A 15,976-nucleotide genomic window follows, 5' to 3' on the forward strand; every position below is an offset into this window, starting at 1 on the left:
GGGGGCGTAACGGCCGTAACGCCCGCCCCGCGCGGCGCCCGCGCCCGTTGGAGCGGCCGTTGTGGGCGGGGCCTGCCGGGCGGGAAGCGCCGCGCGTGTCTCCGCTCGTGTCTCCGCTCCGCTGGGGGCCGGCCCGGCCGCTATGTCGCTGCCGCCCGAGAAGGCCTCTGCGCTGAAGCAGATCATCCACCAGCAGCTGGTCAAGGTGGGGCGGTATCTCCGTGCTAGAGCGGCGGAGCCACTTCTCCTGCCAGGGGAAGCCCTGGGGCGGGGGCGCTGGCCGGGTTTTGATGCTTGCCGTGTTGGCGGCGCGGTCCCCCGGCCCTTGGTGACAACAGTGCCCGTTGAGGTGGTGGCAGGGCACGCAGCGGGCTCGCTCCGTGCCGGCTCCCTCACCCTGCCTTCTTATTCCTACTTAAGCCCCATCAGAGGGTTTCCTGTTGCCGTTTTGCCCCTTTCCGGGAGGGCCAGCGGCGGATTGCGCTCTCTAAACGCTGGCCTGGCTTGCGGCCTTTTCCCCGCCGTCGCCTGCCGCTTCTCCTCCTCGCTCTCATCTTTTCTTTCCCGGGCTACGCAGCGGTGGAGCTCAGGCACCTGCCCTCCTGGCCGCCCTCCCCAGCCTCCCGCCCTGAGACTGAGGCGTTTTTGTTCTGGTTTGCTTGTTTTGTCTTCCTGCTGCTTTTTGAGCGACGTTCTTGGGCTGGGTCTGGACTGAAGGGGAAATAAATATGAATGCTTTAACTTCAATATCGTTAAGTATTTCAAGTCCGGGTGTCTATGGCCTTAACATCCTTCCTGTGTGAGAAACAGCTTTGTAAATCCGTTCAGTTTCACAGCTCAGGTGAAGGACAGTAGTTCTGTGACTTCCCTTTGAGCAAAGAGAGGTTTACACTGGAGATTTACTGCTTTTGTGCTTTACCTAGAAGTATATAAAGGTGTACTTTTTCCCTTAAAAATAAAAAACTTTTTCCCTAATTTTGAGGGCAACAAGAAATTAAGACAGTGACCATTTTGTCATTGATGGATTTGCAGACCTTTTTGTAAGGAGGGAAATTCAAGGCCAGGAGATGCTGTCAAGAGCAGTGAAAATGCTCAGGTTTGGTATGCTCATGGTTTTTTTAACTGGTAGAGTTGCCTTGGTGAGATAGTGATCCATTAATAATTTGGTGTAGTTGTTTCTGTGATTCTAGGATGATATCTTTAGTCTTACAGAGTGACTGTTTAGTCATAGCTACCACCGTATAAAGAGCTCGTATTTGTAGCATATAGTACATTTTCTTTCAGACGGATGTCCATGGTAGGATAAGAGAAGTTCTTGCTGAGACTATACGAGAAGAGTTAGCTCCTGAGCATCAGCAGCTGTCCACAGAAGATCTGATAAAAGCATTAAGACAACGAGGAATCATTGATGATGTTATAAAAGAAGTTAAATTTGTAACTGTAAGTAGCTTTTGAAGAGTGAAAATATTTTTGCATATTCTTCTTACTGGCTTGGTGTTTTGACAGAGTGAAAATTTGCTACTTCTAAAGGTTTGTAGTGGCTTTACTGATTTCTGACATAATAGCAGAACAGCTTACTGCGTATGCTAAAATTGGTTTACTACATTTAAAGTATTTGTTCAGTTTCATTACGTCTCAGGTACTAGAAGGGAGCATACCTGGGGAATGGCATTCAGTTGAAATGAAGAATTCTTTAATTTTTAGAAGACTGCAGCAAAAGCATTTGTTGCATCCCTTGATGTTGTAAAAAGTCTTAATTGTAATTCCAGGATGTGAATGAAAAGGAGAGAACTTCAGCTCCAAAGCCATCAACACATTTTGTTGAAAGAGAACCACCAATTTTGAAGAAAAGTATGTTGCTTGTTTAATATTTAGTCTGTAGTTTAGAGAGAAATTTGAATCTGTGATTTTTGAACTCCGAATTTGTAATCCAGTATGAACTGTCATAAATGCGGATTCTTTTTTCCTTCTTATTTATAGGAAGTAAATTAAATTAAGCAACAGAAATTAATGTCACATAAATTGTGACTTGAATAAAAATGAATTCATTTTAGATTAAGATAACTTCCATACGTGTTGAAATAATTCTCCTGAACGCTTGTTTAAAAATGTTTCTTTTTTTCTAGTTTTCTGTTAGTTAACTGATATTTAACGTGCTTCCTAAGATCTGTTTGTAGTCTCTTCATTTTTATTGCTACGCTTTACAGCTAACATTGACCCAACACGGAGGTATCTTTACCTTCAGGTTTTGGGTGGAAAAGCTTTTCTGGAACATCTTCAGGAACCAGAGCCTCTGCCTGGCCAAGTATGTTCTACCTTCACTCTGTGTTTACATTTTCGAAATCAGCGCTTCCGTTCTAAACCTGTACCCTGTGCCTGTGAGCCAGATTTTAATGATGGTTTTTTACTTGAAGTACACAAACAGAGCCTAGGTAAGGAATATTGTGGGTTTAAAGCTCATACTATTGGGTTTTTTCCTGACTTTGTAGTTATTGTGAAATATATTTGATATGGCTTTCTTTCCAATTGTTCAATTGTTCATAATGTGTTGGCAAACACCTGCAGAAGAGTCAGTCATCCACAACCTGTGTTACTATTCTTCTGTTGGTAGCCAAGGAATATGGTAGGAGCAAGGAATGTTACGAAGAAACTTCTGGATGTTGTCTGATTCCTGTAGAAATCCAGGATAGCTTGTTAAATATCAGAGAGAAAGCTAGAGTAATTGCAGTTGGACTTGGGGAAGCGAGTGAATGTACCACAAATTTAGAGATAAATGTTTTGTTCATTGTGCTTCTCATGGAACATTTTATGTAATAGGGTCAATCAGACAAAGTTGTTTCCTAAATACTGATGTATAGTTAGTTGACGTGATACATGCCAACTTTTTAAAAGGGTATTTCTCAACTGCTTTTACTTAATGGGACTTGAATATTTATTTTCTCAAATGCTGATTTCATTTTAATTTTTGTGCAGTTAAACCAGTTAGGTTGGAGCACTCAAATATAGGAGTCTCTGTCTCTGTAAATTAACTGTAGTCTTTGTATAGCTCTATCCTAAACTGAGTTTGATTTTAAGGTGGGATCATTGCTTACATTCTGGATACAAGATTTTTCTTAAAATGCAATGGATGCAATGAATGTAAATGCATACTTTTTATTTTGAGGAGGACTTGGGATGTTAATATTCTTACCATCGTATCTTGGTTATATAATGGCAGGTGATGGAAGTAAAATGGTGGATGCAACCACTATGCTATCTATATGTGATCCAGTGCATATGGTTCTGATCAAAACAGACACATTTGGTGAGACAACACTAGTAGCATCCTATTTCTTGGAGTGGCGATCTGTCTTGGCTGCAGAGAATGGCATAACAAATCTTGCTGTTGAACTTCTGGGTGTAGGTAAGGATAAATAATAAAGCTGTAATTATGACTTCAGCTATTTGGTACTGAGCTTGCTTACAAGCTTAAAGCAGTATTTATGATGTAGTTTAATTTTTGTTCAACTCATAATTACTGTGAAATATCCTTTCAGAATGTGTAGGAGACTAATGGTTAGGGTTTTTTTGTTTCCAAATACTGGAAAAGTGTGTTCCAGATCCTAGATAATAAATAAGCCCTTGTGTCTGGGAGTTCTCACTGTTGATTTTCAGCAAAATTTGGTTATCAAAACCAAACCAACCAAAGTAGAATCAATCAGTTCATCTCTCGGATTATATTGGACTGATGCACTGAAGAGTAAAATCTAGCTTCTGTCTCTTTCATAGCAAACTAGCAACTGCTGGAGAAAGAGATCTCTGCTGTGCTGCCATTTATTCCAGTAGCTGGAAGTATGTTATCTGACAGAAGGGCTGAACAGCTTTGTTTAGATGCTTAGCAATTAGTACATGTATGTATTTTTGTGTATCACTCATCCCCATTTTCTTTTTGGGAGTTCCAACCAAAGTTTTTAGGATATTATGATTTAGTGGATACAGACTAGATCTAGGACTTTCTGCATCATGAATTCCTACACTAACTGTCCCAAAGTTTGGTCAAGTAGTAGCTTCTGAGTCATTTGAGAATTCTTTATCACAGTGTCCCTACCTGTTAGGTAGGTGAATAATTCTTGATAGTTTCAATAGAGATTTAATTATACCTTCAACATATTTTGAAGACTGGATATAGTATGTTAGTTATTCTTGATTGTTATTGCTGTTGCCTGCAGGTTTTGGGCAGAATGTTTTGATGCAGTGTTTTATCCAGTGAATACAAATTTAGTAAGCTTATTTTCTGATATTTTTGTTAGCTTCATTTCCTTCTGAAAATGCTGTCATTGGCAAAATGTCAGCAAGCAGTATGGGTTTGGATAGTTTCTCAAATGGAGAGCTTTTTATTTATAATGACTTGGAAATGTGTAACAAGTAATTTGAGTTTAATACTTAAATGAGTAATGAGAGGAGTTAAATCTTGAGTATCACTATCTTGTTCCCAAGTAATAAATTATCAATCCAATAAGTCAGTGCTTGTTCTTCTCTTCTGAAGTCTTCTCATCGTACAAAATGCATCAGAACATCAGAGCCTGCTGTCATCTTAGAAAAATAGACAAACTAAGATGTGAGGCTTTTGTTGCTTATAATCCCATCTGTCTCTTGTTTTGTAATGCTTGTTCTTTATGTGATTCTAATTTTTCAGCATTATGCAACAACCTGAGATTTGTGGGGTTTTGTGGTTCATTTGGTTTCTTTCCAAATTGATTAATCTGTTTGCATGGCACTTTGGGTCCTTCATCATAAATTGTATCTTAGGGAAGATTAAATTCCCTTGTTTCCAACTATTTAAAATGGAGCTACCTGTGTAATCAGCAGGAATAGGCACTTCTACAGCGTGTGACTCTAATACCCTATTTTAGATGCCGATTTGAAATGTTTCCAGAATGCCATACATCTCCTAAGTCCTGGTACTAGCTAAAAAAAGAGCCTTGGTTAATTATTTCAGATCTAGATATCTGCTTTTGGCCAGATTATGCTTTCTTACAGCATCATTTCAGTTTTGAAGTTTAAATAAAGGTGCTTATTTTGCATGTATTTAAAATAGTTATTTTTTGTGATTATATAGCTAAGGTTTAGTTCAATTATTTGCTCCTGCCTGGCTGAAATGTCCTAAGTAAATCAAATTTGAAAGAACTGATAAAAATTTATTTTGGTTCGAAGGTACAGAATCAAAGGTTTCTGTTGGTGTTTTAAACATCAGACTGGAAATGTATCCACAGCTTACTAAGACACAGTCTCCAGAAGTAACTAATACTCAAGTAAGTAATTTCTGGGAGGGCTGACTTATTCTTTTATTGGGCAGGGGAAGCTGTGTATATAGTTACTTGTAAATGTTTAGGGCTGGGTATTTTTGAATGTTAATACTTCTTTTTGTCCATTACATTTAATTACCTGTTTTTAAACTACTTTGTTTATAGTGAACATTATGTTCTTTGAAATACTACTTTAGTAGTTCTTCTAATTACGTGTATCAAAACTTTAAGAAGAAAAATAAGAAAGATGCAATATACATTATTTTCTTCAGGTAGTGTATGTTTTCTTGCTCTCTTTCCCACTTGAAACAGTAATTTCCAGGCAGCTATTCTGCCTGGAAAGCCAGTATATGTTGGCCTGAAGGTGCATGAAGATGTTGTTCTGCACATCAAAAGCTGAGCAATCCTTCTGTTAAGAAGTGCATCACTTCAGAAGAACACTACTTCAATCAAGCTTGATATATGAGCCTACAACAAACGTATCTTGAGGATTTTGTTCACTGAATTTTCATTTAAAAACACTATTCTTCAGCATTTGCGTGGCACAGTTTAAATATTAAGCTTTATTTTACATATGCCAGGATTTAGTGTTAATATACTTATTAATGATGAGTTTTTGATTGTGGTGTTTTGTTGGTTGTTTTTTCTGTTTGGAATTAGTACATATATGTGACTGGTTATGTTTTTCTTTGCTGCAGTTTGCTTTGGAACGTCAGAAAACAGCAGAAAAAGAACGGTTATTTCTTGTATATGCTAAACAGTGGTGGAGAGAATACCTACAGATAAGGCCTACACACAATGCAAGGCTAGTAAAGATTTTTGCACAGGTTTGTAAATTTTACAAGTAAACAAGTCCTTCCTTTAAGTAATCTTTTAATTTTTTTATATATTTTGAAGTTTGTGTATATATATAATCTGTATAGTTTTATGATGTGGTTACACTAGGATCAGGGCTATATGTGGTATATCGTGCAAAAAATGAAAGTGGCAAGGCTTGAACTTCTGTTGTGTATTGAAGGGTAGTAGCATGATGCAGACAGAAGGGTTGCTCCAGCCACCTGTGATGTACAAGGTAATAAACCTGTTTAATCTTTTCCTTTAATACTCACCAGTGGCAAAGACTTAAGTGATCTGTGTAAACTATTTCAAACAAATTTTATACCAGATGAAACAGTTACGAAAATGAATTTATCAGATCTGCTAGAAGAGGTCCACACAATATTTGAGCTCTCTGTGGTTTGTAAAATACTGTCTGGTTAATGTCACACAATAGCTATGGAGAGTTATTTTAGGCTAATAAATTATTGTGTTGGTTTCTCCTTGTTAACCGCCCCTCAGTAAAAGGAATGGTATAATTCCTGCATTTTTCACACTATCTATTCAGCTTGCATAGCAGCAGTTTTCCTAGCACAGATAGTGCACAGTAGCTTATTATGTCAAGGTAATGTTCTTCCTCTTCAGTGAAGTAACAGCTTCCATTCTGGTTGTACTGTGAGTGTTAAATAGTGATACGAACTTCCAAATCCCAACCAGCAGCTGAGCCCCCACCCAGTCAGTCACTCCACCCCAGCAGGATGAGGGAGAGAATAGAAAGGGCAAAGTGAGGAAAAAAAGATACAAGATAAAGGTGATTTAATAAGTGAAGGGAAGAAAGGAAGAGTGAGAAAAAGCTATGCAAAACCAGTTATTCACCACCTCCCACCAGCAGACTGATGCCCAGCTAGTTTCCATCCAGTGGCAAGTTTACAAAGTCAGTTCCCCACCTCACCAGTTTTATTGCTGAATGTGGCACTATATGGCATAGAATAATTCCTTTGGTCAGTTTAAGTCAGCTATCCTGGCTGTGTCTCCTCCTGACCTCTTCTACACCCATCTAATATGTAACTACAGTGGAAACACAAGACCATAATTTCTTGAAGCTGCAAAGACTTAAAAAGCTTTAATCCCTTGTTAAAAACATGCAAACATAAAAATATCAATTTAGCCCAGTGAGGAAGAGTTCTATACTACTTGAAATAATTTTAATAGTATTTCTTTAAGGCGTGTAATAAACCAGGTCTTCTTCCAGTCATCTTATTTTTTGATATATATTTTTTTTTTAAGAAATTCTTAGTATTATTACTCTGTTAATTTATATAGAACTAGTTTTTAAGAGGGTTGGTTTTAGGGTTTGTTTTGGGTTTTGGTGTATGTGGGGATTTGTTTTGGTTTGGTTTTTTGCTTGACGATCATGTAAAAATTAATAGTGAGTGGAGCATGAACGGTTCCTCACCCGTTTAGGAAAATGAATTGCAGCCTGTGCTTCTCCAGTCATTTGAACATTTAGTCCAGAATGTCCTATGAATGACAGAGCCAGCAGAAAAATCTAACTGTAATGTCTGTAGATTTGGATTGCCTTAATGATCTTGTGTCTTAATTCAGGAAGTAGTTTTGTCTCTTAATATTTTTGAGTGATAGTTATTTCAGGGAGAATAAACTCCATTTAAAAAAAAAAAAAAAAAGGCAGTCCAAGTTAAGATGAATCTTCTGTGATACTTGTATGGCTGGCAAATAACCAAGTTTTTTATGTTCAGGATGAAAATGGAGTAAACCATCCAGTATGTTCATATATCAGACCACTTCGAGCAGGGCGGTTACTAGACACACCTAGACAAGCAGCACGATTTGTCAGTGTCCTGGGTTATGAAAGAGCTCCTGTCATCGGAGGGGGTGGTGGCAAACAAGAACAGTGGTGCACCCTTCTTGCTTTTTTATGTAGAAACAAGGTATGTGAAAGTAGTCCTTGTGTGACACAACAGAAATTGTGTATATATGTAATCTGTACAGGCAGCAAATACATGGATTAAATAAAATTTGAGAATTCTGTAACAAGAATTTGTTTAAGATGTTTTCAAAGAGAAACAGATGTTAAGTAGTAGCAAGAAAGCTTTGGAACAGACTTTCTTTAATGGTATTGTTGGGGTCCATTTGTCAATACATCTGTTTGACAGTGAGCTTAGTTTTCTTAATTTGCTTTTTTAAGATCCCATTTAATTATTCAGTGAATCCCTGCTAGTGTGCATGTTACTAGTTTGAATTCTGGACTAATCCAGGAAGAGCTGAAAAATACTTTTTTGAAAAACTTGTTTTTTGACATGGATTAAAGTATACTGATAGTTTTTTACACTACATTTTTTCAAGATGAGGATTTTCACTAAAAGTTTCCGGCTAGTTCTTGATCTGACACTGGTATCATATAATTATAACAAATGAAACAAATTGTAACTCATTCTGGGTTATAGCTCTTCTGTTGTATGAATAAAAATAATAGTGATCCATTTTAATACCTCTTTGGAGCTGTTGATGCTTTTCATTGCCACTGAGGTACACGTCTGTGTTCAAAGCTGTCACTTATGTTTGTATTAAAAAGATGTATTCTTAGCAGCAGGAACTGTATTGTAATTTTCAGACCCATCTCAAAGACCAAAGAGAATAGACATTATTAGCTTTTATCTCTGAATGTCATGTCATGCATGGGTACCACGTAAAGGCATTATGGGCTACCCCCTGGCTTTCAGGTGGAGGTGGTGATTGCAACTTTGAGTCGCAGGACTGTTGTGTTTGGAGGCACAGAGAAAGAGTTTCCTCCAAGGCAGAAGTGGAAAGCTGTACAGAAAATGACTGAATTTAGTCCCTGAGACAGCAGTTGGACCATTACTATTGTTCTTGTGGAGAGTGGTGTGGCATTATTAAATGGACACAGGTTCACTAGAAACTTGTTTAAACCTACTTTTCTGCATATTTTCCTTGTACATTAGAGTACAGGAAGATTGTGTTACCTGTGTAATGAACAAATACATCAAAGAACAGTGAATTGTACATTTTCAACATTCTGAATAGTATTTGACTAAAGAGCCTTGCTCTTCTACTTCTGAGTGCTGTGCTTTGTTTTATGAAGGCTTCATTGCATGAGGAATTTTTGTTCTTGTTTTGCAACTAAGATTTGTGAAGAATTTAAGAGACAACAAATATTAGACATCACATTGGAAATAGTTTTCTGTGAATTATCAATGGTAATAATGTATTGATAAAATAAATGTTTTTTTCTGACTGAAGGGAAAAGCAGCTACGCATGATTTTCAGCTGGTTTATAGTTAGCTCTGTGGGGGCGGTTTTTATCTTTGTTTAATTTCTGACCTTTGACAACTTTTTCAAGGCAGTGAAATAACAGCAGAATTATTTTTTAAGTGACTGAATTTCCTAGCTTTGTGAAAATACTGCGTAATCTCTAGTATTACCTTGGGTATTTGCCATCATGTATGTTTTTTTACATTTAGTTAGAAGATTGGTTTTGTCTTCATGGGTTGATAGATTCTGGTTTTGGATTACTTGAAGGTATCTTTATAATCATAACAAATATTTTCTGGTATTAATCATATACCATATTTGGATTTTAAAAAATAGTCTATCATTAGAACAAAGTACTATTTAAAACTGATTTATTTTAGTTTTAGAGAAAACTAAAACTTTGCATGTTTAAACCTAAAAATCCTGACTTCTAATATGTTCCTTAGGTAAACAGGAGGGGAAACATGACTTGTTAAATAATGGTTAGAGAAATACCACAATTTTCTTTCTTTGGAGATTTTCTCCATGTGTGATACTCAAACCGACTTACTAATATTTACTGCCTAGGGTGACTGTGAAGATCATGCTAACCTTCTGTGCAGTCTTCTTCTTGGGTTTGGATTGGAAGCCTTTGTGTGTGTTGGAACAAAAGCAAAAGGAGTTCCTCACACTTGGGTAATGACTTGTGGAACTGATGGAACAATTACATTTTGGGAGAGCTTGACAGGACATAGGTGAGTAAAAGGAATACAAGAGAACTGAACCATGTATGAGGTTTGCAGAGGATGTTTGTGTAGGGTTTTGTTTGTTTTTATCTTTGCATCTTGTCATGAAACTGTCGTGTAATTCAGGTGACTTTTGTCTTTGAGTCTTTTTTCTGTGTACTGCTTTTGTTTGGAAAATAATTGATTTGTTGTGTGGTGAAATATTTCAACAGTTGGTAGTATAGTTTTCAGTGTCTCGAATACCATATAGTAACTGTTTTGTGTCTTCTGGTAGCTGATTGCCATTGATGCTATCACTGCCATCATTTATAAAGAAGATGAAATCTGAGGTGATTTTTTTAGGAATCCATATTTTTTTTTCTGTATTTAATCTGTGAAATTGGTGTTAAATTACTTTTTTCCCCTGCAGGAACCTCTGCAGGTTCTGTGATACTCTCTCGCACTTGAGTAATTTTGTCAGGGCACACATTTGTTCTGTATTCCAGAGCTTCTGGAACCCTTTATATCCAGTGTTGAAAATAAGCAATTCTCTTTTGTGTATCCTATGATTAGCATTTGAAGATGTATTTCTTCAAATGTGATGAATAGTGGAGAAGCTGTGTATGTTGTTATAGTTGCAAAATTGAATTGCTGTTGATTATCTGCTTGGTTAATCAGCTTATTTTTCTAGATTTAAAGAAAAAAAATTATGTAGTATTTCATTGTATGTTATGCCTCCAAAATGTATATAATTTTCTCTAAATAAGTGGATGCCATTTTTTTTGGGGGAAAAATATGTTAACAAACTATTTTTAAGAGGAGAAATGGCTTATATATATCCCATCTAACTGTTTTACCTTGCCTTGAAATAAGATGTACTGATGAGAAGTTGAATGTTTTTGATTAGGTATGTCCACAGACCTATCAACCCTGATGACCCTCCACTAGTTGAACAACCCAAGCCGCTGTATCCATATCGCACGATAGGTTGTATCTTCAACCATCAGAAGTTCTTTGGAAATTGTCAACCCTCTGATGCTGTGGAGGTCTGTGTGTTTGACCTGCATGATGAATCTAAATGGAAACCCATGAGTGGAGAAGCAATAAAATCTGTATGTTCTCCAGGAACAACATCTTCAGTTCCCCCTTTTCCTCCTCTGTGTGCTTCCTCTATAGATGCTGCGGTAGTAAGCAACGAGATAGAATTGCAGCTGAGAATACTGGTCTCTGAACACAGAAAGGTAATACTGGTTAAAGATTGTCATTGATCTGTTGCAGTAATAAAGGTGCATATTTTTACTGTATACTTGTTTTGGATAGCCTGACTTTTTCTTAGTTCACATACTCGTGTCTTTGCAATGTGTTTTCCATCAGCTTTTGCAGAAATGCCATGTATGAATAGTGAAATACCTGAAAAATTGTTTGGAAAGACTGTATTGAGCTAGCTTAGGCATCATACTTGCTATTTGCAGTGGTGATTTGTAGCCGTATGTGTGGGCTCTTCCATGACCTTGTCTTTGCCACTTGTTCTAGGTCTGTGATCTTCAGCTTGCCGGCACCTGCATACTGCCTGTGGGTGGTCTGTAAAACACATGAAGATCAAATACAGTTGTTATTGGGCTTGGCCTATCCATCATAAATGTTTCATGATCTTACTCTGACTCCTTTATAAAATCAGAACATACCTCTACAAGTTAATTTCTTCCTTTATCAGGGTTTTTGCAAGATGAGTAGTGTGCCAGAAATTATCCTTCCTGTGCTGGATACAAAGGAGATGATATTTTAAATTCCTGTTAGTTTGTCTGGTTTTAACAGGGTTCTTTGGTAGGTTTTGTTTTTACAGCCCCACACAATGCTCAGCCTTTGGAGTGGCAAATAATTCTGAGTTTGAGTTTCATGCACTGTTGAATACATATATGGTAGATTTTTCTACTTTTTTGCACTTGTGGGATGGCAGGAGGAAGGTGCATGTACATGTGCATGTGTTTTGGGGAGCTGTTGTGCATTGTTTTTTCAGAAGTGGGTTTCCATGGGAGACATTAGAAGAATGTGAGGTTAATCTTAGTTGATCTTTCCCAGATTTTTGCCATGTATTTGTGCACTATCTCTGCATGAAATGTAAGAAGATACTGTATCTAAAATATCTAGTTTCAACTCTGCAGGTGATGTTAGTCTAGAAGTCTAACTTAATTTCTTAGTAAATGTTTGATACTTTGTTAGTGGTGTTTGGTTCTTCCAGTTGATGTTGAGAGTCACTATACGAATCTTACTGCTTCATGGGTTCACTTCCATTAACTACAAATTAAAGATTTGTCATGGATTTATTTGAATCTATACAGTATGCAAGCTTAGTCATATCCTGATGTTTATTCTGCATGGTTGTCATGGTTCTGTGACTTGCCTCACAGGATCTTGGCCTTTCTACTGTTTGGGATGACCATCTGTCCTATCTGTTGTCACCAGCATTAGCAGCCTATGAGCTTGAACGTACAACAAGTATTTCTGCAGGAAATGAAGAGTTTCAAGATGCTGTAAGAAGAGCGGTACCTGATGGTCACACGTTCAAAGGGTTTCCTATCCATTTTGTATACAGAAATGCCAGGAGAGCATTTGCCACATGTCTTCGGTAAGTTTAAATATAAAGTTATATGTATGTTAAAACCAAATAGTGGTAATTATGAATTGCAACTCTTTTTTTTTTAATAATTAAATGTAAAGAAAGTTAATTGCCTTAAGTTAGAACTGGAAGAAGAATTCTGTGGTGTATGTGATGCCTCATGGGGTACATAGCTTTTATGTTATATTGATGAGTTCAGTGATGATAGACTCTTCATAGGATAAATTAAAGAACAAGGTATTAATTTCTCTGCAGTTGTTAAAAATGATCAGTGGTAGTCCTGTTATACTCCAAGGCAATATCCCCTGCACTGAACAACAATATTATTAATAATGACAGTCATGGCACCCATTGTTACTTAAGTGTTAGTAATATTTGGGAAAAAATTGCACACATAATTGAAAATGTTAATAATAGCTTAGAAATATGTTACTTTTTTTTTGTGTCTTGTAGGTCTCCTTTTTGTGAAGAAATAATCTGTTGTAGGGGAGACCAAGTGCGACTTGCAGTTCGTGTACGAGTGTTTACATACCCTGAATCTGCATGTGCTGTGTGGATCATGTTTGCTTGTAAATACCGCTCTGTCCTTTGAGAAAGAAGCAAACTAATTTAGACCTTTTTAAGATCTGAAGAATAATTGTGTGGGTGTAAAATTATGCATTTAATAACTAATACCGTATTTTATATAAATGCCACTGATTTTGAATATCACAGTGTGTGTATTGAAGAGAATTATGTACACAGTAGAGACTGTATTTATAAAGATAATTTATTATTTTTAATAAAAGTTATTTTTACTATGTGAAACATGGGTCAACTTACTAAAATGCTTGCATAAAATACTAGCTTCTCTACTGCAGTTCTCAATTGGTGTGAGAATTCATGTGGAAAAAAGTCTGGTTTATGTCTGCATGGTGAGAGGCTCTGTACTACTTCTCCTGTCAGTGTAGCAGCCAGGTGTGCTTTATGAGTCACTGAAATCCAGAAATACTGAAGGTTAAGCATGTGTCCGTTCCACAACAAAATTTATTTCTGCCCCTGTCAGACCTAGCCATGGCTTCTACATTCAGCTTCTAAGGACAGTTCAGTCAGGTGTAGGTAACCTTGTTAATCTATTAATTTAATAAGTTATATATTTTATATATATTTATTTAAAATTAAGACTTGAATACCTGAACATGTGAATAGCTGTGCTGGGTTAGATCAAGTGGTTTAACATGGTAACTTTTTCCTGCAGTTAGCTGAGAAAGTTTCCTAGGTAGAAGTTCGTAACCAAGTGATTTTGTGTGGGCAATCAGCTATGGGCCATGGGATATCTTGATTGCTACACCCACTGTTGACAAGTTGACAACTGTAATGCCTGGTGTAATGGGGGCTCTGAGGAAATATGGGTTGCAAATCACACCAGAAAAGGCGCAGCGACAGGCCCCATGGAAATACCTTGGCTTGAAAATATTAGATCAAACTGTGCAGCCACAAACTGTAGCCATCCAGCAGTCAATACGAACCTTGAATGCCTTACAGATATTGTTGGGAGCTATCAACTGGCTAAGGCCTTTGTTAGGGCTATCTATCACCTTGCTAGCTCCGTTATTTGAACTGTTAAAAGGAGTTACTGACCTATTATCTCCTCAGCCTCACACCAGAAGCTGAAACAGCACTTAAGCAAGTGGAAATCGCCATTTCAGAAAAGAATGCATGGAGAGTCGTTACTGCTATTCCTCTTAGTTTGTATGTATTGTCTCATGATCATCTGCTTGGGCTGATGGCTCAATGGCATGAAGAGCGGGCAGATCCATTACACTTTTTGGAGTGGGTTTTTTTACCCTATCAGAGAAAGAAAACTAACCACTCAGATTGAACTAATTGAACAGGTAATTTGTAAGGCCAGGCAACGCTGCATCCAGCTGTTTGGACGAGATCCTGCAATTCTCACTTTGCCTCTCAGTTCTGAATATTTGGAATGGTGTTTAGCAAATAGTGCTGTGTTGCAGGTGGCCATGTTAGATTTTCATGGTTGGGTTTTGTTGCACCATCCTGGACATGAATTTCTCCAGATGCACTTAGAGTTGACCTTAACAGAACCATCCTTTTATTTTCTAACACCCCTCAAAGGGCGCACGGTATTTACAGATGGATCAGGGAAAACAGAGAAAGCATTTGTTACTTGGAAAGAGAATGGCCAATGGTACAACATTTCAGGGCAGCAAGATGGATCTCCACAACTAGTGGAATTGCATGCAGTTATGGTATTTGAAGCCTGGCCACATGAAAATGTCAGTGTCGTATCTGATTCTCAGTATGTGTGCAAAATTGTCCAATGGCTTGACCGTGCCATCCTAAAGGAAATAAATAACACAGCATTGTTTCATCTTTTGAAAGCTTTATGGTATGCTTTACAGTGCAGAACTGCACCCTTTTTATATCTTGCATATTCGCAGCCACACTAACTACCAGGATTCACTGCAGAAGGAAATGCCCAAGCAGATGTGTTAACTGCTCCAGCATGGGCAGCTCCTGTACCAGATACTGTGAAACAAGCTGTATGATCACACAGCTTTTTTCACCAAGGTGCACATGCCTTTCAACATCAGTTTAATATTTCTTCCCCAGTGGCATGGGATATTGTGGCCTCCTGTTCAGACTGTCAGCAGCATATCAAAATCCCAACCAAAGGTGTTAATCCCCGTGGTTTACAAACTTTGCATATCTGGCAATCAGACGTGACCCATCTTGCTGAGTTTGGTCACTTAAAGTATGTCCATGGTTCTGTAGATATATTTTCTAAAGCCTGTTACGCTTCTGCCCATAGTGGAGAAAGAGCCAGGGACGTTGTAGCACCTTGGCATGGTGCTTTTGCTGCCCTAGGCATCCTGGCCACCATAAAATCAATCCCAGCTATGCTGCTAAGGGACGCAACAGGTTTTGCAATTATGAGGTGTCCAGCATATTACAGGCATTCCTCATTCTCCCATGGGTCAAACCATTGTAGAGCGTGCCCATCAGTTCCTCAAGGCGTTGCTTGAAAAGCAAACAAGGGGAATGATGGGTTAAACTCTGCAAGCACGAGTGTGGAAAGCAGTATATATGATGAATCATTTAACTGTTCCTCCTTCTAGCACAGTACCTATTCTTATAACTCATTTTTCTTCTTTGCGTTCTGACAGGAACCTAGTGCGATCGCATGCCCGTTTGGTTTGTAACCTTCAGACCGGAGTTTGGGAAGGCCCCTGGGACCTTGTCACTTGGGGGCGCAGTTATGC

The 15,976-nt window shown here is 38.0% G+C and overlaps 1 protein-coding gene across 4 annotated transcripts; it reads left to right on the forward strand.

Annotated features, from left to right (window-relative positions):
* The first annotated feature begins 100 nt into the window (after positions 1 to 100).
* CEP76 (centrosomal protein 76) lies at positions 101 to 13,520 on the forward strand. Of its 4 annotated transcripts, none has more exons than XM_051611781.1 (12): positions 101 to 205; positions 1,285 to 1,440; positions 1,770 to 1,851; positions 2,208 to 2,432; positions 3,218 to 3,403; positions 5,194 to 5,291; positions 5,984 to 6,112; positions 7,859 to 8,050; positions 9,960 to 10,126; positions 11,004 to 11,337; positions 12,505 to 12,722; positions 13,167 to 13,520. In XM_051611781.1, the coding sequence occupies exons 1-12, from the start codon at positions 143 to 145 to the stop codon at positions 13,303 to 13,305; spliced, it is 1,989 nt and encodes a 662-aa protein (XP_051467741.1). In that variant the 5' UTR covers positions 101 to 142; the 3' UTR covers positions 13,306 to 13,520. The 4 variants fall into 4 exon arrangements, with proteins under 4 accessions (XP_051467741.1, XP_051467738.1, XP_051467739.1 ...); XM_051611778.1 differs by having other exon boundaries at positions 118 to 205; positions 2,246 to 2,305; XM_051611779.1 differs by lacking the exon at positions 13,167 to 13,520 and having other exon boundaries at positions 118 to 205; positions 12,605 to 12,716.
* The last annotated feature ends 2,456 nt before the right edge of the window (positions 13,521 to 15,976 follow it).

The sequence above is a fragment of the Apus apus genome, chromosome 2 (assembly GCF_020740795.1).
Source record: "Apus apus isolate bApuApu2 chromosome 2, bApuApu2.pri.cur, whole genome shotgun sequence".
Taxonomy (NCBI): domain Eukaryota; kingdom Metazoa; phylum Chordata; class Aves; order Apodiformes; family Apodidae; genus Apus; species Apus apus.

What these genes read in the sequence shown, in the direction of transcription:
- CEP76 (XM_051611781.1), top strand. Translation starts at nt 143, where the DNA reads ATGTCGCTGCCGCCCGAGAAGGCCTCTGCGCTGAAGCAGATCATCCAC. An exon ending in TAGTAAAGATTTTTGCACAG is followed by an intron (nt 6,113 to 7,858) that starts GTTTGTAAATTT and finishes TTTTATGTTCAG; the next exon opens with GATGAAAATGGAGTAAACCA. An exon ending in TGGTCTCTGAACACAGAAAG is followed by an intron (nt 11,338 to 12,504) that starts GTAATACTGGTT and finishes CTTGCCTCACAG; the next exon opens with GATCTTGGCCTTTCTACTGT.